We start from the raw sequence: 19951 nt of genomic DNA on the forward strand, positions 1-19951 counted from the left end.
GTTTCTATCTTGAAATGATCTCACTTAAACTTGTCCCAACCACCTCTCCCTCTTAGAGCCAACCACAAAAACTCTATTGGTCATATGAAGAATCCTCAACATTAGTTCCAGACCCGGAAGAACTAGAGAATACCTCCTTCCTGGTGCACAGAGTCTCATATATACACATCAAATATAAAAATCAAATGCCTTTGGATGACTAGGTTAATTACCACAGGAATAAATATAAATCAGCCAACTTTTCCTCTATCACTTCTTATTTCAATATGGTACCTCCAGAAATAGCCATTCTTAAAGACTCATCTTTCCTCCCATTCCCTCTCCCCACTTTATTTTAGTAGCAGACAATTTTCAAAGTGTCATAAAATAAGCTAAGTCATTTGATTTGCTCCTATACTTCTTGCCCTTTACAAGTAAGGTCTTTGTTGTCTATTTATTCTTCATTGCCTTTTTCTTCTTGATGCTTATGAACCATAAAATTAAGAAATTTGCAAGGCAGTTCAAACGGGATTAAAGAAAATGGGATAATATGATTGCATTTTGGGAACCAAACTCTGCATCCCTTTTTGGGAAAATTATACATAATATTCCATTTACTCCTCTCCATCTAGTGCTACCAGATCTTCTTAACTAATTTAAATTTCTTTTCAAGTTATATGGATTAATATTATTTTAGTATTGCTTAATTCCTGATTGATTCTTCTAATTTTATTTCCTATTAGATTTTGAAAATAGAAATAAATTTTTACTTTTTGTCACCAGAGCTTGAGACAATTTTTGGTGCATAGCAGTCACTTTATAAATGTTTATCAACTTGGTAACTAATAGCATGCATTAAAGGAACAAGAATACTCTATTAACCCTATAGAGTAATATGTACTTCATGCACTATGATCATTTAGTAGACACCCCTCTCCCCCACCAAATGAGAAAACTCCTCTTTCGATACAGGTCAGCATCTTCTAACTTGTCTTAGAGAATTATCTAAAGTACTTGAGAAATTAAGTGACTTGCCTAACACATAGCCAATTTCTATCAGAAGCTGCACTTGAATCCAAGGCTTTCTTGCTCCAAAACCATCTCTCTATATCATGCTACTTGGACAGAAAGACAATGGATAAATGACAGAGTATACCACTGCTTTTGTTTTTTTAAGTATTCTTTTAATTTGTTTCATATGTATTTGTTTGTAGTACTGTAACAATGATCAGCTTTGAAAGATTTAGCTGTTCTGATCAAGACAATGATCTAAGACAATTGAAATCCAAGAATCTGTGTTGAAAATGTTACCCTCCTCCAGAGAGAGAAAGCTGATAAAATCTGAATGCTGATTGATGTAGAATCTTTATTTTTTCTTTTTGCTTTGTTTTGTTTTATTTTTTAATAGTACTTTGGTTTTCCAAATACATGCAAAGATATTTTTCAATATTCACCTTTATTAAACTTTATATTCCAAATTTTGTTCTGCCCCCCAAGACAGCAAGCAATCCAATATAGGTTAAACATGTGCAGTTCCTCTAAACATATTTCCATATTCATCATGCTGTGCAAGAAAAATCAGATCAGAATGGAAAAAAAAGAAAAAAAACAACAAGCAAATGTAATGCCAGAGCAACTGAGGCAAGATAGAGATTAGAGAGTTTTAATATTTTATTTGAAAGGGAGAAATTTACTGGGACCAAATGGATCCATGGTTTGGACCCAGGGCTGAATGAAACTACCATCTCCAAGAATCCAGCAACCAATGTGAGTTCTTAATAACATATGTATACACATGGCTCAGCTACAGGGGGTATACTGAGGCAGGGATGGAGTCAGAGCACTCCAGAGTCCAGAGGACTTTTTTTTTTTTTTTTTTTTTTTTTTTTTGCTTTCATTAGTGCCTCTTTAACACTGTGGGTAGTAAAAAAAATCCTGGAACTTTATTGGTGGTCTTTTTTCTAAACTCAACAAGTGTCAGGAAACTAGAAATAGCTGTTGGATACAGTCATATTTGTATTTAGTTCCCTGCTTGCAGGCAATAAGAAATAAATCAAAATGGTGGAAATAGAGAAGAGACATTCTCACAAAATCATTCAGAAGAGAAGAAAATATATGGGTATAAATACATGTGCACCACTTAACGGACAGATTAATAGACATAGGAACAATAGGACAAAGAGCATGAGGATTGAGATTAGAATTATGACTTCATCGGTTTAGGGAACCCCCTTTCAATTCAGACAGGCACAGTTTCCTAAAGTACTGAAGAAGTCACATATCAGAGTAAGATTTAAATTCAGGTCCTCTAGCTCCAAGGCCTGCTTTCTATACACTCAATCATGCTGTTTTGGCAAAAAGATGAAGAACAACCAGTCCCTCATGCAGTTAGATCAAGAGCTTTCTTGCTTTTCTATCTCAATACTCTGGTTAATTTTTAGACCCCCTAGATATTTTACATCTCCTTGCTCTTCTGTTTAAATCCTTCAGTTAACTGTGAACTTTTTGTTGAAAGGACTTTAATATTCCCACTTAGCTGGTACTTTCTTCCACCTCTACATCCTACTTATTGTAGGGAACCACTTGTTAAAGGGGGGGGCACTTTTAACAAAACTACTCTAAGAACCCTCCCCCCAGCTTCTTAGCTGAGTTTAAAGGGAGATTAGTTAAATATGTTGTAAACTCTGTCCTTATTCATATCCTGACTTTTGAGGTATTAAAAAAGCCAAGATTGATTATCCTCAAATCTTATTTCAGGAATGCAGTGTTTATCTCAGAATTTTGGCTTAAGCAGTAATAATGTCATCATGTATAGAATGTGCTGAAGCACGAAACACAGGAGCGTGTGTGTGAGTGTGTGTATGTGTGTGTATATTTATTATGATCTAATGGCAGCAGAACTGCTGGTGCCTTGATGCATTGGATCACTTAAGGGTTGGGGCTTGGCACAAAAACTAGAGAGAGGAACAGTGAAGACAGCCTGAAACTGAATGAGAGTACCCTATTTCTCTAGCTCACTCCATTTCCCCTGGTTTAAAATGTAGATAAAGTACTTTTCTTCTCACTGTTGTTAATCATAAAAAAGGAGTACAATGTGAACAACTATTTTACTTTCAAACAAAAACAGAAAAGTCAGCGGATGAATAGAGTCAGTGGAACAAGTAACCAGATTCATGGCATAATTTTAGGGATCCCCAGGAGGTCCCAATGCCATTAAGATATTTTCTTCCACTTACTGATCTGTCTGAAATCCCACCATTCAGACTTCATCCCTTCAGTTTAAAATTCTTGCTTCTTGCTAACATGCAGATGAGCTGGAGGAAAACAGTGCTTTAAACTTCTACTTCTATTATGTGAAGGAAAGATTTGAAATCAGAGATGATGATAAGGATAATAATAATAATAACTGACATTTACATAGCATTTACTATGTACTAGGCACTATGCCAAGTGCTTTTTACAAGTATTATCTCATTTAAAAATAACAATAACTGACATTTATGTAGCCCTTATTATGTGCTAGATACTATGTTAAGTGCTTTTTATAAATATTCTCTCATTTAGTAATAATAATAGCTAACTTTTTGTTAGCTATTGTTATATAGTGCTTTACTATATGTCAGACACAGTGCAAACTCCTTTACAATTATTATTTCATTTATTTGATCCTCACAACAATGCTATAACATAGGTGTTATTATTATTATTATTATTATTATCCCCATTTCACAGATAAAGAAACTGAAACTAGCAGAGAAGTGGGATAGCCTGGGTTTCTAAAGTAGAAGGAAAGTTTCCTTCCCCTTGTATCTAGAGCCAAGGGAGCCCTCTCAGGCCCTCTTATTCAACCCCCTTTTTCAGTGGTATATATGGGCATTTACATGTAGAAAACTGGCAAATTCTCCAAATCAGGTATTGATTTCTTCTTTTCCTTATTGTCTAAATTTAAGAGAGTGGTGGAATAAAAGTTAATGCAACTTAAACTTAGAAGTGTGTATGTCTTATATATTTTTGTAGAACCACTTGTTAAGCATTTCCCAATGCATCCTGGCCTTTTTTCTACAAATACAAAAATTGAGACCTAGGAAGTTTAAACTACATGTCCTCAGTCACATAGTTAAAGAGGCCAAGGACCCAAAGACAAGCTCTTCCTTTATAAAATTACCTGTGACTAACCCTAAAGATCAACTTGGCAAGTAGTGACCAAAGAACATTTGTTAAAAGCTCTTGTGTGTCTAGCTCACATCTAAGTGTCCAAGGGAACTTGTGAGATCAGTCTTTCAAATTCAGTTATGGTCACTAATGAAAGGGCTGATAATGTCTTCAATGGAAATTCTGTGAAATAAGTTTATAGCTATATATTTTTTGTTAGGAATATTGTATTGTACTGCTGCTACTAACAACAATAATAATAGTAACAGTATTATTATTTACAGTTATTAAACATTTAATAAACAGTTATATATAACAACAACAACACCAACAAACAGTGCCTTAGAATCACAGCTTATCCTGAATTTTCATATATGTTACCACAGCTGTTAAATGTATAATATAGCCTGCTCTCCAGAAATACACAGGACATACTTTTAAATTTAATATGCATTACTAATATTTTCTTTATCACCTTCTTAGGTGTAGATAATCAACAAAATAATGAACTAAGTTGTGATTTGTAACATTTGTTGATTCCCAGTGTGTAAATGTTCATGTTTAAATTTTAACAATCAGCTTCCTCTAGGCAGTTGGAACTGGCTCCAGCTCACCCCATATATCAGTTAGGGCTTAAAACAGCCCTTGAGGCAGATATGATTATCCCAGTTATAGATGAAAAAACCGAGGAACCATACTGATTATGAAATACATCAAAGTTATTATTCTTCCTTGCAATTTCATTAGTACAACTCAAGATCATTCAAAATAAACTTACAATATCCTGAGTTGTTGACATGCAGTTTATTTTGCCATGCTATGAGCGAGAAAAAAAGATTTAATGATAGAAACCAAACTTTATGTCTCAATATTTCATTGTACATTGTACTGTTGGTCTGAGAGAATTTTTGTCTTTCAAACAAACTCTCAGTCTAAGACACAGTTACTGTTATGGATTGGTTGTACTTGTGCTAAATATGTCTCTTTTTTTCTAGTTTGCAGCTCATCTTGTGAAGATCAAATATCCAAGGGTCTGTATCTTAGATGGAGGCATTAATAAGATTAAGCCAACAGGCCTGCTCACTGTCCCATCACCACAAATATGAAGAAGTGCAGATGTCAAGAAAGTCTCCATGTCAAGTGATAAAATAATGCCAGAAGTATATATGTATACCGTGACAGATCTCTCAGGGTTATCACTTAGCAACAATATCAGTGATCCAAATTATATTATTTCCCTGAGATTCTGTCATGCAGAACTGGTTTATTTTTTTTTAATTGCATGATTCAAATGTTCATCTGTCAACAGACTTGACTGTACAAGTATCTCAAAAAGAATTTTATTAGTAAGGAAATCTGATCATGGACTTTTATGATGTTACCACAAAATGTTAGAGGACTTCATCTGATAACAGCTAAAATCGGCACTGTCAAGGAATTCTAGCCTAGCAGTGATATCACCACTCCTTGACAAATGGTCTTAAAGAACATTATTTTGTAAATACAAGTGTTAAGTGACAAGCTGACAATATACTGTTCCTGTGTTTATGTTAATTTGGAAACTTCCCAGTTATTCTTTGTTAATAAAATCTTCATTTTATGATCAAAAATTAAGTGATTTTATGATCCAGTTTTTTCCTCAACTAATACATTTAGAGCTAATGCAGAAAGCTGGTTAGCTTTTGTTTTAGAGTCAGTCATTAAATCAAACTATAAGTACGTATTAAGCATTTAGCAAGGGCCTAGGAATACAAAAACAAAAATGAAACAGCATCTTTGATAAGAAGTTTAACTTCTACTGGAAGAAATGACTTGTACACACATAAGTAATTAGAAAATGGATTTCTTCAATTGAAACTGTAGGATAATTAATATAGGATAATTACCAGAAATGAACTCTCTCTACCAATGCAAATCAGCAACAACCTGCTCACCAACTTTAGTCTTAAGAGTTGTTTCAGTGACTGAGAGATTCTATGAGAGGGTTGTGGAACCCTCACAACCCATAGGTGTCAGAAGCAGGACTTGACCCCAGGGCTTCCTGACTCTGAGGCTAGCTCTGAATAGACCATGCTACACCTCTATACAAAATATATCCAAAATCTGGTTGTTATGGTTGTTCAGTTGTGTCCAACTCTTCATGACCCAATTTGTTTTTGTTTTTTCTTAGCAAAAGTATTGCAGTAGTCTGCTATTTCCTTTTCCAGATCATTTTAAAGAAACTGAGGCAAACAGGGTTAAGTGACTTGCTCAGGGTCACACAGCAAGTAAATTTCTGAGGTCAGATTTGAACTCAGGAAGATGAATCTTTCTTACTGCAGGCCCAACACTCTTACCAACAGCACCACCTAGGGGTCGTCATACTCAAAATATATACAAGAATATTTGGGAGTAGGGAGATAATATGACAGCACTCCCCTCCCCATGAAAACTGGTACTTGGTAACAGTTCTAAAACCTAAATAGATCTTTGGGCTATCCATTTGATTACAATTGATAGAAAAATGTTCATTCATCTTTAGTTCACCAGTGTCTTTAATATCTCATCCTTCCTTGCAAAACATTTTGATGAAAATATTTTGTCTTTGTACTTTTCAAATGAAGAATTCTTCTTAAAATTAGAGGGTGATATCACCCTTGACATACACAGACATATGTACATGCACACATATACACACACACATACACATACATGTGCACATGGGCATACACACATACACGGAGCAATAGATTAAGTTGCTAGCCAATGAAAAACATTCCAATAGCTTATTAGATTTGAAAAATAATTCACCATGCTTTCCTTGACAACTAGTATCCTACATATTAATTAGAAACAGGTCATTAGGTCGTCATGTGTCTTGGCAGTTACTATTCACTACCCCACCTAGATTCCAGAATATGAACAGTTGATAGGCAAGCTGGGTAGTGATTATCTCTGTCTGAAATAGATATCTCTGAAGGAGGCTCAGGAGAATTACTAAGAAGTGTGGTAATGTTGAAATCAGCAATATTGGGAGTGCAAGTAAAAAATAATATGAAAATTAAAAGTGCACAGCAGAGAACAAAAGAAAACCTACAAGCAAAGAAAAGTTGGACAGCTTTGAAAACAATGTAAAGTATTTATTATATAGTGTTGTGATATGGGAGCCACCTGCCAGTGGCTATTGAGGTCTAACTCAGACCTGTAGAATGGATCTCTTCATGTTGTAGGATGATGATGATGATTCAAGGAGATTGAGAGGCAATTGCTGTACTCTGACCTCTCTCCTGAGAGACAATTGCATTGCCTGACCTTTCTCCTCTTCCCTCTGCTTCCAATTTATTTCACTCCCAGTCCACAAGTAATACCTGTGTCAATAAAGGCTGCTTTGCAAGTCCTTCAGATGTTATGATCCGCAGCTGTGAAGGCTTTCAGAGAATTGATCTACCCCTCACTTAGGCATGGTCCTTAACAATTCCCCATTTTTTGTTTTAGATGCGATTATTTTCCCCCCACAGCATGGTCATTAAGTTTGTGCATTTGCTGTTATCTGAGTCCAATACTGAGGAATGCAAGCAGCATTATCACCTCTGGATGGTTGTAGCAGGTGTTGATCTTGTGAGATCCCATGGAGGCAAACTTTCAAACAGAGAAGAGGACTATAAGTCAGAAGAGGCATTTTTAAGTCTCTCATCAGTCTCCTGGCTCAGCCCTTTGATGTGTTGGCCCATTTAATTACCCCAATTTAAAAAGGCTTACTGGATCTCTTCTCCCTTTCCTTCCCCACAAGTTACCTAAGGAACTCTGAGAGAATCCTACTCATGAACAGCTCTCAAACACTGCTGCTTCTGCTTGTTGTAATTCTTGTGCCCCACATTGAGCGCCAAAATGTAATGTCCAGACTAGCTCTCTTGAGGATCTCTGGACAGGCCTTTTGCCTTAGCTGGAGAGTCACCACAAGGATGGTCAAGGACGGAGTCTGGAGTCTGGGTCTGAGATCGAGTTCAAGCATACATTCACTCAAGTCTCACTCGAATCTGCTTATTTCAAGTCTTCTTAGCCCTTAAATACCTTAGTACAGTTACATCACTACAGCACACTGAGCTTGTGCCAACTGTAGAACCATTGCATCACCATACTAAGTACTAAGTATATGTGAACTAGAGAACCATTATTTCATCAGTCACACTGAGCAAACACCCTGCTGTAAGTATCTTTGCTTCAAGTATACTTTTCTCAAAGTTCTAGCCCTCTATAATGTAGGTTTTCTTAAAATGGACATTTATTGCTTTTTATTAAATTCTCTCTCTGTTCTGTTGTGTACATGGCAATATTTTTTCCTTATTTTGTATTTAAGCTTAAAATTAAAAAAAAATAATGGATTCTGACCCATGTTGGACTGATTTTGAACAAAATGAAGCCCCTCATCTTTAAATACCTGTATTTAAGGCAGTTACCTTGCAGAGCTATAAATTTAGCTATATTTCAGAAAATTAAAATGGGGAAAAAATTTTATACCTGATTAATGATTAAGAGCATCATTAATATCCTGGTCAACACAGCACACCACTGATGTCAAATTTATATGTGGAAGAAAAATGGACATAGCAAATCCTCAATGAACTCTTGTTGAATCAAAACAAAAATGATGATGTTTCTTCAGACTGAATTATGCCTACAGAATCCTACAATAAAAGTATTGTGGTGGCCCTCAGCCAAAAAAGAGTAGCAGAAGTTAATATGGTCCTGTTTGCAGTCTCCTTGAACAGACAAATGCAGCTATGGCCTCTGTGTGTGTTTATTGGTTTTTTTAAATTATCTGAAAAGAACATTGCCATTGGGAACTAATTATTCATTATAGTTGTTTCTAGCTATAAAATACTATAATTCTAGTCTTAGTTCTACCTAAAAATTGTGACATTATAAACCTTTAAAAAAAGAGTACTTAACCAGCTTTACTACAGTGTTGGCTACTTAACCATCCAACCAACTTGGATGGAAGAAAGATTACATCTTTCTATCAGTGTAATTATTTCCTTTGTAATAATCCTATGTGCTTTGTTTTATGCATGTAGAGACATTATTCTGAAAGGGAGTCCACAGGCTTCACCAGACTGTAGCCAAAAAAAAAAAAAGGAAGATGAACCCTTGCCTTAAAAAAGTTTTTTTTTTCAAAGTCAATGAATGTTTATCCAAATTATCTGCATCATTTTTAATAAAAGAGTTGTTTGAGTTGATCCTTGCTCATCTGCTGTGCCAATAAATAAGAAACAAAACTCATAAAAAATAAAACCCATTAATATTTGATTGTAAAGTGATGTCAGCAGTCAATAAAAAAAATAATAAGGCAGTAAATGAGTTGAGGTCTTTAATTGGTAAATATTGTGTCATTTGGTCCACAACCTGTAGTTTAAAATGTAAAAATCTGTGTGATAACTACCTAGTATTAAAACAGGTTTCCCAACATGTTTACATCTGTTTGAAAGTGCTGACAATGAATTATTTAAGTTTGTGGAAAATAGGGGTGGTGTCAGTTAATTGTTCTCCCTGTGCTCCTCTACCAACAATCATTTTAAAAAAACAAAGTAAAATCAATGTACTGATTACAGTCTTGGTTAAAGGTCATGAGACACACACACATATACATACTCATATTGCAGCCTTTTACAACAGATAGCATGGAATTTCAGATCAGGGATGTGTCTTAAATAGAATGTTACAGTCTTAAACGTTCAAAGTCAGATAACTGATGAATATGTTCATATATAATAGTCCCACAGGGACATCTGTTATGTACAGAATATAATCATTATTCTTATATCTATATCTATAATATATCCTAACAAAACCTATGGCTTTCTTTTACGGAAAGAAAGCCATCAACAAAAACAGGAGCATATGCAAGCATAAATCAAGAGCAGACTTTTTTTCCTATCTCAGGGGAATCACAGATTAGAAATGAAACAATAAGTATAATAAGAACAGACTCTATAGTATTCATCTTTGCATCTCTAGCACCAAGTATTTAGTTGTACTTTCATAAATGCTACTCTCAGAGAAAATTAGAGAAGAAGCAAGAATAGAGACACAGAAATTAGAGTTGAGAAAATTACCTGAAGACAGAGAAATAAACTGAAGGAATACTATAATTATAATATAGATCAATGTGTGTAAGAAATAGAAATCCATAAATATTTTTCCAAAATAATAAATAGTGGGAAAAAACTATATTAAAAAAAGCACATATTGTGACCATACAATAGGCAATAAGAATGAATGGCCAAAGAATCCTGCATTTGGCATGATAGAAAAAAAGTTAAATTTTCTCTACTGAAATTAAATTATTTAAATATTAGCAAGTTCAGTGGTTGTATTGATGTCCATACTATATATATATATATATATATATATATTTTAAATTCAGAGATCTGGGCCTAAAATAGTTTCCATCTTTATTCCTTTATCCAGGAAAGTTAGAAAGGGAGAATGGTTGAGGCATGGGAGACAACCTGAGAAAATGTGCAGAGTTTGAAAAGGAGTGTCTTGTGCAAAGAACATCAAGGAGACCAGTGTCATTGGGCTGCAGAGTTCACTTGCCCTTGGGAGGGGGAAGAGGGAATCAAGTTTCTTCTCACCTCTACTCCACCTCCATTGAGCAGGTTGATGACTATTAATTTTGAAAGGTAGGAAGAATTGGACTTCCTCTAACAGTTCCCCCAGAAAAGTGGGGGGGGAGGGGAAGGGGAGAACAAGATATAAGAAAACTTGGGGACTTCTGGCCAAGATGGTGGAGAGGACACACACACATCTACTTAAGCTCTGTCTTTTCTCTCAGAATAATTTATCTCATGACAAGCCTCAGAATTAGTGCTTGACTGAAAAAAAAAAAAAAAAAAAAAAAAACACAAATAATTACCAAGAGAAGATATTCTCGAAATTCATCAGAAAAGGTCTGTTTTTGCTTGTGGGTGGGGATGGTTAAATCGGGCACAAACTGAAGGCAGGCAGAAGCAGCACAGCAGACAGAGTAAGGCACACAGCTCACAGCTGGAGAGGGGTGGGGTTTGATCTCAGCCATGTCTGTGGGGTGAGCTTTATTACAGTGTTGGCTACTTTACCCTCGCAGCAAGTCAGTAGACAAGCAGAGAAGCTAAAAACACTGGGGGTAAAGACCCCAAAAAGCTAGGGTTTCTAGGGACCTCGCCACACCCACCTGAGTGTCTCAGCATGCTCTCACAGTCTCAAAGCGCAGACACAGCGCAGCCATTGCTATCCTGCTAGTGTCTCGCTGCTGCCCTCCGCAGTCTGTAGAGGAAGCTCAGTAATACCATCCAGTCCCAAAAAGAAAAAGCAGACTGCATTTGTTTTTCTTGTTAGTTTGTTTTCTTTGATTCATTTTTGACAAAATGAGCAAAAAAATGTAAATTAACTCTGACTATTGATAGCTTCTATATGGATAGAGAGCAGACTTTAAACCCTGAGGAGACTAAAAACAGAATAGCTCCAGATGAATCTCCGAAGGGGGTTATGATCTGGTCCTCAACACACAAGGCTTTCATAGAAGAAATTTTAAAAGCTTTCACAAGAGAGCTAGAAGAAAAATGGGAAAAGGAAAGGGAAGCTTGGCAAGAGAATCCGGATAAGTCATCCCACTCATTTAAAGACAGAGTGGATAAAGGAATCAAATCCTTGAAAAACAGAATTAATGAGTTGGAAAAAGAAAAGAGCTCTCTAAAAAATAAAATTGGAAAAATGGAAAAAAAAATTCCATAGAACAAAACAACTAACTGACTTAAAAACTCAATTGGACAATTAGAAAAAGATATAAAAAAAGGTGAGTGAAGAAAATAACTCATTAAAAATTAGAATTGAACAAATGGAAATGAATGACTTGAGGAGATATCAAGAATCAGTCAAACAAAACCAAAAAAAAAATATGAAACAATGGGAAAAATGTCAAATACCTTTTTGGGAAAACAACAGACATGGAAAATAGATCTAGGAGAGATAATCTGAGAATTATTGGACTTCCTGAAAAATACGATGAAAAAAAGAGCCTGGACACTATTTTCCAGGAAATTATCAAAGAGAACTGCCCAGATGTTATACAAACAGAGGGTAAAATAGACATTGAAAGAATTCATCGATCACCTACTGAAAGGGACCCTAAAATCAAAACTCCAAGAAATATAGTGGTCAAATTCCAGAACTATCAGATGAAGGAAAAAAATACTGCAAGCTGCTAGAAAAAAATCAATTCAAATATAGAGGAGCCACAATAAGGATTACTCAGGATCTAGCAGCATCCACATTAAAGGATCAAAGGACTTGGAATATGATATTCCAAAAGGCTAAGGAACTTGGTATGTAGCCAAAAATAACTTACCCAGCCAAAATGAGCATCTTTTTCCAGGGAAGAAGATGGATATTCAATTAAATAAGTGAATTTTATCTATTTTTGATGAAAAAACCAGAACTAAACAAGAAGTTTGGTCTACAAATATAGAACTAAGAGAAACCTAAAAAAGTAAAAAGAAATCTCGGGAACTATATTTCTGCTATAAAGATATATAAATAACACACGTATACTTTGTTCAAGAAACTAGAGGTGGAAAGGAAATTGTACCCAGAAAAGGGTAAAGTGGGGGTACTACATCTCATGAAGAAGCAAAGGAAACCTATTATATCTGAGAGAAACAATGGAGGGGGATAAATATAGTTTGTATCGTACTGCCATTAGAATTGATTTAAGGAGAAAAATATTAGACATATTCAATTTATGGTGAAACTTCTCCAATCTCATTGAAAAGTGGGAGGGGGGAAAGTGACAAAGGAAGGAGTAAGCTAAGTGGAAGGGAATACAGAAACTGTGAGGAAAAGGGGTAAAAAAGGGGGAGGAACTCTAAGATAGGAAGAGGGATACTAAAAAGGGAGGGCTGTGAGAAGCAAGTGGTACTCAAAAGTTTAATACTGGGGAGGGGAAGGAAAGGAGAAAAGCATAAGCAGGGGTTAACAAGATGACAAGTAATACAGAATTGGTCATTATAACAATAAATGTGAATGGGGTAAACTCCTCCATAAAGAGAAAGTGGTTAGCAGACTGGATTAAAAGCCAGAACCCTACAATATGTTGTTTACAAGAAACATACTCAAAGCAGGGCGATACATCCAGAGTAAAAGTTAAAAGTTGGAGCCGAACCTACTATGTATGCTTCAGGTGAAGTCAAAAAAACAGGGGTAGCCATCCTGACTCAGATCAAGCAAAAATAAAAATCGATCTAATTAAAAGAGATAAGGAAGGGCATTATATCTTGCTAAAGCGTATTATAGATAATGAAGCAGTATTAAACATATTATGCATCAAATGGTGTCGCATCTAAATTCTTAAAAGAGAAATTAAGAGAGCTGCAAGGAGAAATAGACAGCAAAAATATAATAGTGGGAGATCTCAACCTTGCACTCTCAAAATTAGATAAATCAAACCACAAAATAAAAAAGAAAGAAGTCAAAGAGGTAAATAGAATACAATAAAAATTAAATATGATAGATCTTTGGAGAAAACTAAATGGATACAGAAAGGAGTACACTTTCTTCCCAGCAGTTCATGGAACCTGTACAAAAATTGACCATATATTAGGACATAAAAACCTCAAACTCAAATGCAGTAAGGCAGAAATAGTAAATGCATCCTTTTTAGATGACGATGCAATGAAAATTACATTCAATAAAAAGCCAGGGGAAAATAGACCAAAAAATAATTGGAAACTAAATAATCTCATACCAAAGAATAATTGGATGAAACAGCAAATCATAGACATAATTAATAACTTCACCCAAGAAAATGACAATAATGAGACATCATACCAAAATGTGTGGGATGCAGCCAAGCAATAATAAGGAGAAATTTTATATCTCTAGAGGCCTACTTGCATAAAATAGAGAAAGAGAAGGTCAGTGAATTGGGCTTGCAACTAAAAATGCTAGAAAAAGAACAAATTAAAAACCCCCAGTCAAATACTAAACTTGAAATTCTAAAAATAAAAGGAGAGATTAATAAAAATGAAAGTAAAAAAACTATTGAATTAATTAATAAAACTAAGAGTTGGTTCTATGAAAAAACCAACAAAATAGAAACCCTTAGTAAATCAGATTAAAAAAAAGAAAGAGGAAAGTCAAATTGTCTTAAAAATGAAAAGGGAGAACTCGCCACTAATGAAGAGGAAATTAGAGCAGTAATTAGGAATTACTTTGCCCAGCTTTATGCCAATAAATTCGATAACTTAAATGAAATGGCAGAATTCCTTCCAAATATAGCTTGCCCAGATTAACAGAGGAAGAAGTAAATTGGTTAAATAGTCCCATTTTAGAAAAAGAAATAGAACAAGCTATTAATCAACTCCCTAAGAAAAAATCCCCGGGGACCAGATGGATTTACATGTTAATTCTACCAAACATTTAAAGAACAATCAACTCCAATGCTATATAAACCATTTGAAAAATTAGGGATTGAAGGAGTCCTACCAAATTCTTTTTATGACACAGACATGGTACTGATACTTAAACCAGATAGGTTGAAAATAGAAAGAAAATTATAGACCAATCCCCTAATGAATATTGATGCTAAAATCTTAAATAAAATATTAGCAAAAAGATTACAGAAAATCATTCACAGGATAATACACTATGACCAAGGAGGATTTATACCAGAAATGCAGGGTTGGTTCAACATTAGGAAAACTATTAGCATAACTGATTATATCAATAACCAAATTAACAACAACCATATGATCATCTCAATAGATGCAGAAAAACCATTTGATAAAATCCAACAATCCATTCTTAATAAAATCCAAATCCAATCTTAATGAGAATATAGGAATAAATGGACTTTTCCTTAAAACAGTCAGGAGCATATATTTAAAACTGTCAGTAAGTATCATATGTAATGGGGATAAACTGGAACCATTCCCAGTAAGATCAGGAGTGAAACAAGATTGCCCACTATCACCATTATTATTCAATATCGTATTAGAAATGATAGCCTCGGCAATAAGAGTTGAGAAAGACATTAAAGGAATTAGAGTAGGCAATGAGGAAACCAAATTATCACTCTTTGCTGATGATATGATGGTATACTTAGAGAACCCCAGAGATTCTACTAAAAAGCTATTAGAAATAATTCACAACTTTAGCAAAGTTGCTGGATACAAAATAAATCCACATAAATCCTCAGCATTTTTATATATCACCAACAAAATCCAACAGCAAGAGATACAAAGAGAAATTCCATTCAAAATAACTGTTGATACCATAAAATATTTGGGAATCTATCTACCAAAGGAAAGTGAAGAATTATATGAGCAAAATTACAAAACACTTTCCACACAAATAAAGTTAGATATAAATAATTGGAAAAATATTAAATGTTCTTGGATAGGCCAAATGAATATAATAAAGATGACAATATACCCTAAACTAATCTATTTATTTAGTGCTATACCAATCAGACTCCCAAGAAACTATTTTAATGGCCTAGAAAAAATAACAACAAAATTCATATGGAAGAACAAAAGGCAAGAATTTCAAGGGAATTAATGAAAAAAAAAGTCAAATGAAGGTGGCCTCGCTGTACCTGATCTAAAACTATATTATAAAGCAGCGGTCACCAAAACCATTTGGTACTGGCTAAGAAATAGATTAGTGGACCAGTAGAATAGGTTAGATTCACAGGACAAAATAGTCAATAACTATAGCAATTTAGTGTTTGATAAACCCAAAGATTCCAACTTTTGGGATAAGAATTCATTATTTGACAAAAACTGCTGGGAAAACTGGAAATTAATATGACCACACTTAACACCATATACCAAGATAAGATCAAAATGGGTCCATGATTTAGGCATAAAGAATGAGATTATAAATAAATTAGAGGAATATAGGATAGTTAACCTCTCAGACTTGTGGAGGAGGAAGGAATTTGTGATCAAAGAAGAACCAGAGATCATTATTGATAACAAAATAGAAAATTTTGATTATATCAAATTAAAAAGCCTTTGTACAAACAAAACTAATGCAAACAAGATTAGCAGGGAAGCAACAAACTGGGAAAACATTTTTACAGTTAAAGGCTCTGATAAAGGCCTCATTTCCAAAATATAGAGAGAATTGACTCTAATTTATAAGAAATCAAGCCATTCTCCAACTGATAAATGGTCAAAGGATATGAACAGACAATTTTCAGATGATGAAATTGAAACTATTTCCACTCATATGAAAGAGTGTTCCAAATCACTATTGATCAGAGAAATGCAAATTAAGACAACTCTGAGATGAATCAAATCAGTTCTAATGGAGCAATAATGAACTGAACCAGTTACACCCAGCAAAAGAACTCTGGGAGATGACTAAGAACCATTACATTGAATTCCCAATCCCTATATTTTTGCCCGCCTGCATTTTGATTTCCTTCACAGGCTAACTGTACAATATTTTAGAGTCTGATTCTTTTTGTACAGCAAAATAATGGTTTGGACATATATACTTATTTTGTATTTAATTTATCCTCTAATATATTTAACATGTATTGGTCATCTTGCCATCTAGGGGAGGGGGTGGGGGAAAGGAGGGGAAAAATTGGAACAAAAGGTTTGGCAATTATCAATGCTGTAAAATTGTCCATGCATATAACTTGTAAATAAAAAGCTATTAAAATTAAAAAAAAAAAAAAGACAACTCTGAGATACCACTACATAATTGTCAGATTGGTTAAGATGACAGGAAAAGATAATGACAAATGTTGGAGGGAATGCAGGAAAACTGGGACACTGATACATTGTTGGTGGATTTGTGAATGGATCCAACCATTCTGGAGAGCAATTTGGAACTATGTTCAAAAAGTTATCAAATTGTGCATATCCTTTGGTCCACCAGAATTACTACTGGCCTTAATATCCCAAAGAGATACTAAAAAAGGGAAAGGGACCTGTATGTGCCAAAATGTTTATGGCAGTCCTTTTTGTGGTGGCTAGAAACTGGAAAATGAATGTATGCCCATCAATTGGAGAATAGCTGGGTAAATTGTGGTATATGAATGTTATGGAATATTATTGTTCTGTAAGAAATAACCAGCAGGATGAATACAGAGAGGATTGGCGAGACTTACATGAACTGATGCTGAGTGAAATAAGCAGAACCAGGAGATCATTATATACTTCAACAATTATACTGTATGAGGATGTACTCTGATGGAAGTGGATATCTTCAACAAAGAGAAGATCTAATTCAGTTCCAATTAATCAGTGATGGACAGAATCAGGTACACCCGGAGAAGTAATACTAGGAAATGTGTATGAACTGTTGGCATTTTTTTTTCTTCTCAGGTTATTTTTACCTTCTGAATCTAATTCTTCCTGTGCAACAAGAGAACTGTTAGGTTCTGTACACATATATTGTTTCTAGGAAATAATATAACATATTTAACATGTATAAGACTGCCTGCCATCTGGGGGAGGGGGTGGAGGGAGGGAAGGAAAAAGTTGGAACATAAGTGAGTGCAAGGGATAATGTTGTAAAAATGTTGTAAAAAAAGTTGGAACATAAGTGAGTGCAAGGGATAATGTTGTAAAAATGTTGTAAAAAATTACCCATGCATATGTACTGTCAATAAAAAGTTATTTAAAAAAAAAAAGAAGAAAACTTGGAATGAATTAGGATATGAAGAGCTTTAAAAACTAAACAGAATTTTTTATATTTGATTCAAAAAATAATAAGAAGCCTCTGGATTTTAGTAAATAGGGGGATGAGGTACAGACATGTTTTAGGAAGATCAGTTTGACAACTAGAGAAGATGGTTGGCAGAGAAGTCCTGTTGTAATAGTCCAGGCATTATTAGGGTCCCCACTTAGATGGTTTCAATATCAAAGGAGAAAATAGGACTTAGAAATGTTACACAGGTAGAAACAATAAGACTTAATAACTGATTGGATATGGATGGGATGATAAGAGATAATGAGAAATTGAGAATGACATCTAGATTGTATGTCAAAGTAACTGGGAGTATAATGGTTACTCTTAATAATAATATGCAAGTTAGGAAAAGGGGAGTGTTTGGGGGAAAAGAGAATGATTTTGGTTTGAGAAATATTAAGTTTAAGATGTGTACAGACTGCAAAGAGTTAAAAGAATACAAGAAAAGGAATCAAAAACATCAATCATAAATAGCTTTCTCAAGAAAGTTAATTACAGAAGGGAGTGTGATGTGAAACCATAGCTAGTGGAGAAGAATGGATCAAGGGAATTTTTGAATTTGGCAGTGATTTTAGTAAGCATTAAAGAAATAGCTAGTAGAGAGGATGAACACTGGAGAAAAAAGGATGGAATGGGATAATTTTGTTGTGCCACAGTTCTCTTTTAATGTCCTGACCCAATTTCCCTAATTGTCCTATTCAGTTACTCTGCCTCAGGTTATAACCATTCCCTCTTAATGTTTGATGGGATAAAGGTCTTTATCCATTTTAGACATCACTAGACTATCAGGAGCCTCTCCAGTACCTCCCTCCATTATGTCATCCTAGGTGCCTGCCTCCATTATGTCATCTCCATCCAGGTACCATTCCCATTATGTAATCGGTCTTGTTACCCTATAAAAGAATCTTGTATTTGACATTCACAGCCCTGGGACCAAACCATGGATCCATTTGGTCCCAATAAATCTCTCCATTTAATAAACTATTAAATTGTGCTCTAATCTCTATCTTGCTCAGTTTCTCCGGCATTACAATTTGTAGACACAGAGGGATTTGCTTGGCAAGAGCCTCCTCTTCATATGTTCCCAAGGGATAGTAATAAAATCAGCCCTTTGACTTCCTAACCCATCAATTAACAATGATTTATTAAGGATCTACTGGATGGCGACACTATAGATAGGGGTTTCAAAGACAAAAAAAAAAAAAAAAAGATCTAGCCCCCAAATCTTACATTCTGTTTAGTTTCTCTTCCTCTCCCCCCCAATATCAGAAGGTTTTACATTGTATGTTAAACTCCCATTCTCTTCTCTCTGCAATTTTAACATCTATATATCAGGGAAAAAAACTTGGTTTGAATTAGTGACTTCTGGATATTATATTGGAATTTGCTACCTTGTCTAATTCACTACATTTTTTTTAATGGACAATTACTCACATTCTAGTTCTCTCACCAGATTCTCTCCTGACACCACCTCCTTCACTTGGATGCATTTCCTGTGTACAGCTGTCCTTCCCTTCCCCCTTTCCCAATACCTTTATCTATCTTTCCTTTTATTCTGAAGGCAGGGACTGTTTTGTTTGTATTTATTTTGAAATTTGTTTAAATCTCCAGTGATTAGCAGTGTGTGAAGAGGGCCATCTGCAGTCTTCCTGATCAATAGCTTGTCACTGAATCCTCCTGTGTGGGATGCAAAGATCCTATCTCAAATTGACTACTCAAAGGCATGGTACAAACAGAAAGTTTCTTTATTTTGATTCTCACAAGCTGGACAGTCCCTTCACCAGAAAGTCTGGAGCAGGGAAAGCCAATTTTACAGAAGTAAGGAGCATAGTTATATAGTCAAGGTTTACAGAAACTATTTGCTGTGCTGCCCACCCATCTCCTGTTAATCCTTTTAAAATCATTGGCCAATTCGATCTTTATTCCTTATTTGTCTTTGGAATACAGGTGGGCTTTTTGTGGTACCAAGGTCTTTGTTAAGCAATAAATGTTTCAAAATATTATTAAGAAAAAGGGGTCTATTTTACTTCAGAGGTAAGTAATCAATTAAGCAAGAGGGGTTAAAGGTTTCTAAATTACTGCGCTAGTAACCTAA

General features: G+C 34.8%; 1 protein-coding gene across 4 annotated transcripts in view; it reads left to right on the top strand.

Moving 5' to 3' along the window:
• Window positions 1-5745, top strand: part of TBCK (TBC1 domain containing kinase) — a 296708-nt gene extending 290963 nt beyond the window's left edge. For all 4 annotated transcript variants that reach the window (XM_031944192.1, XM_031944193.1, XM_031944195.1 and 1 more), the window contains one exon: window positions 5127-5745. In XM_031944192.1, coding sequence (XP_031800052.1) covers window positions 5127-5237 — 111 coding nt within the window. In that variant the 3' untranslated portion in view covers window positions 5238-5745. The remainder of the gene's footprint in view (window positions 1-5126) is intronic.
• The last annotated feature ends 14206 nt before the right edge of the window (window positions 5746-19951 follow it).

This window comes from Sarcophilus harrisii, chromosome 6 (genome assembly GCF_902635505.1).
Source record: "Sarcophilus harrisii chromosome 6, mSarHar1.11, whole genome shotgun sequence".
Taxonomy (NCBI): domain Eukaryota; kingdom Metazoa; phylum Chordata; class Mammalia; order Dasyuromorphia; family Dasyuridae; genus Sarcophilus; species Sarcophilus harrisii.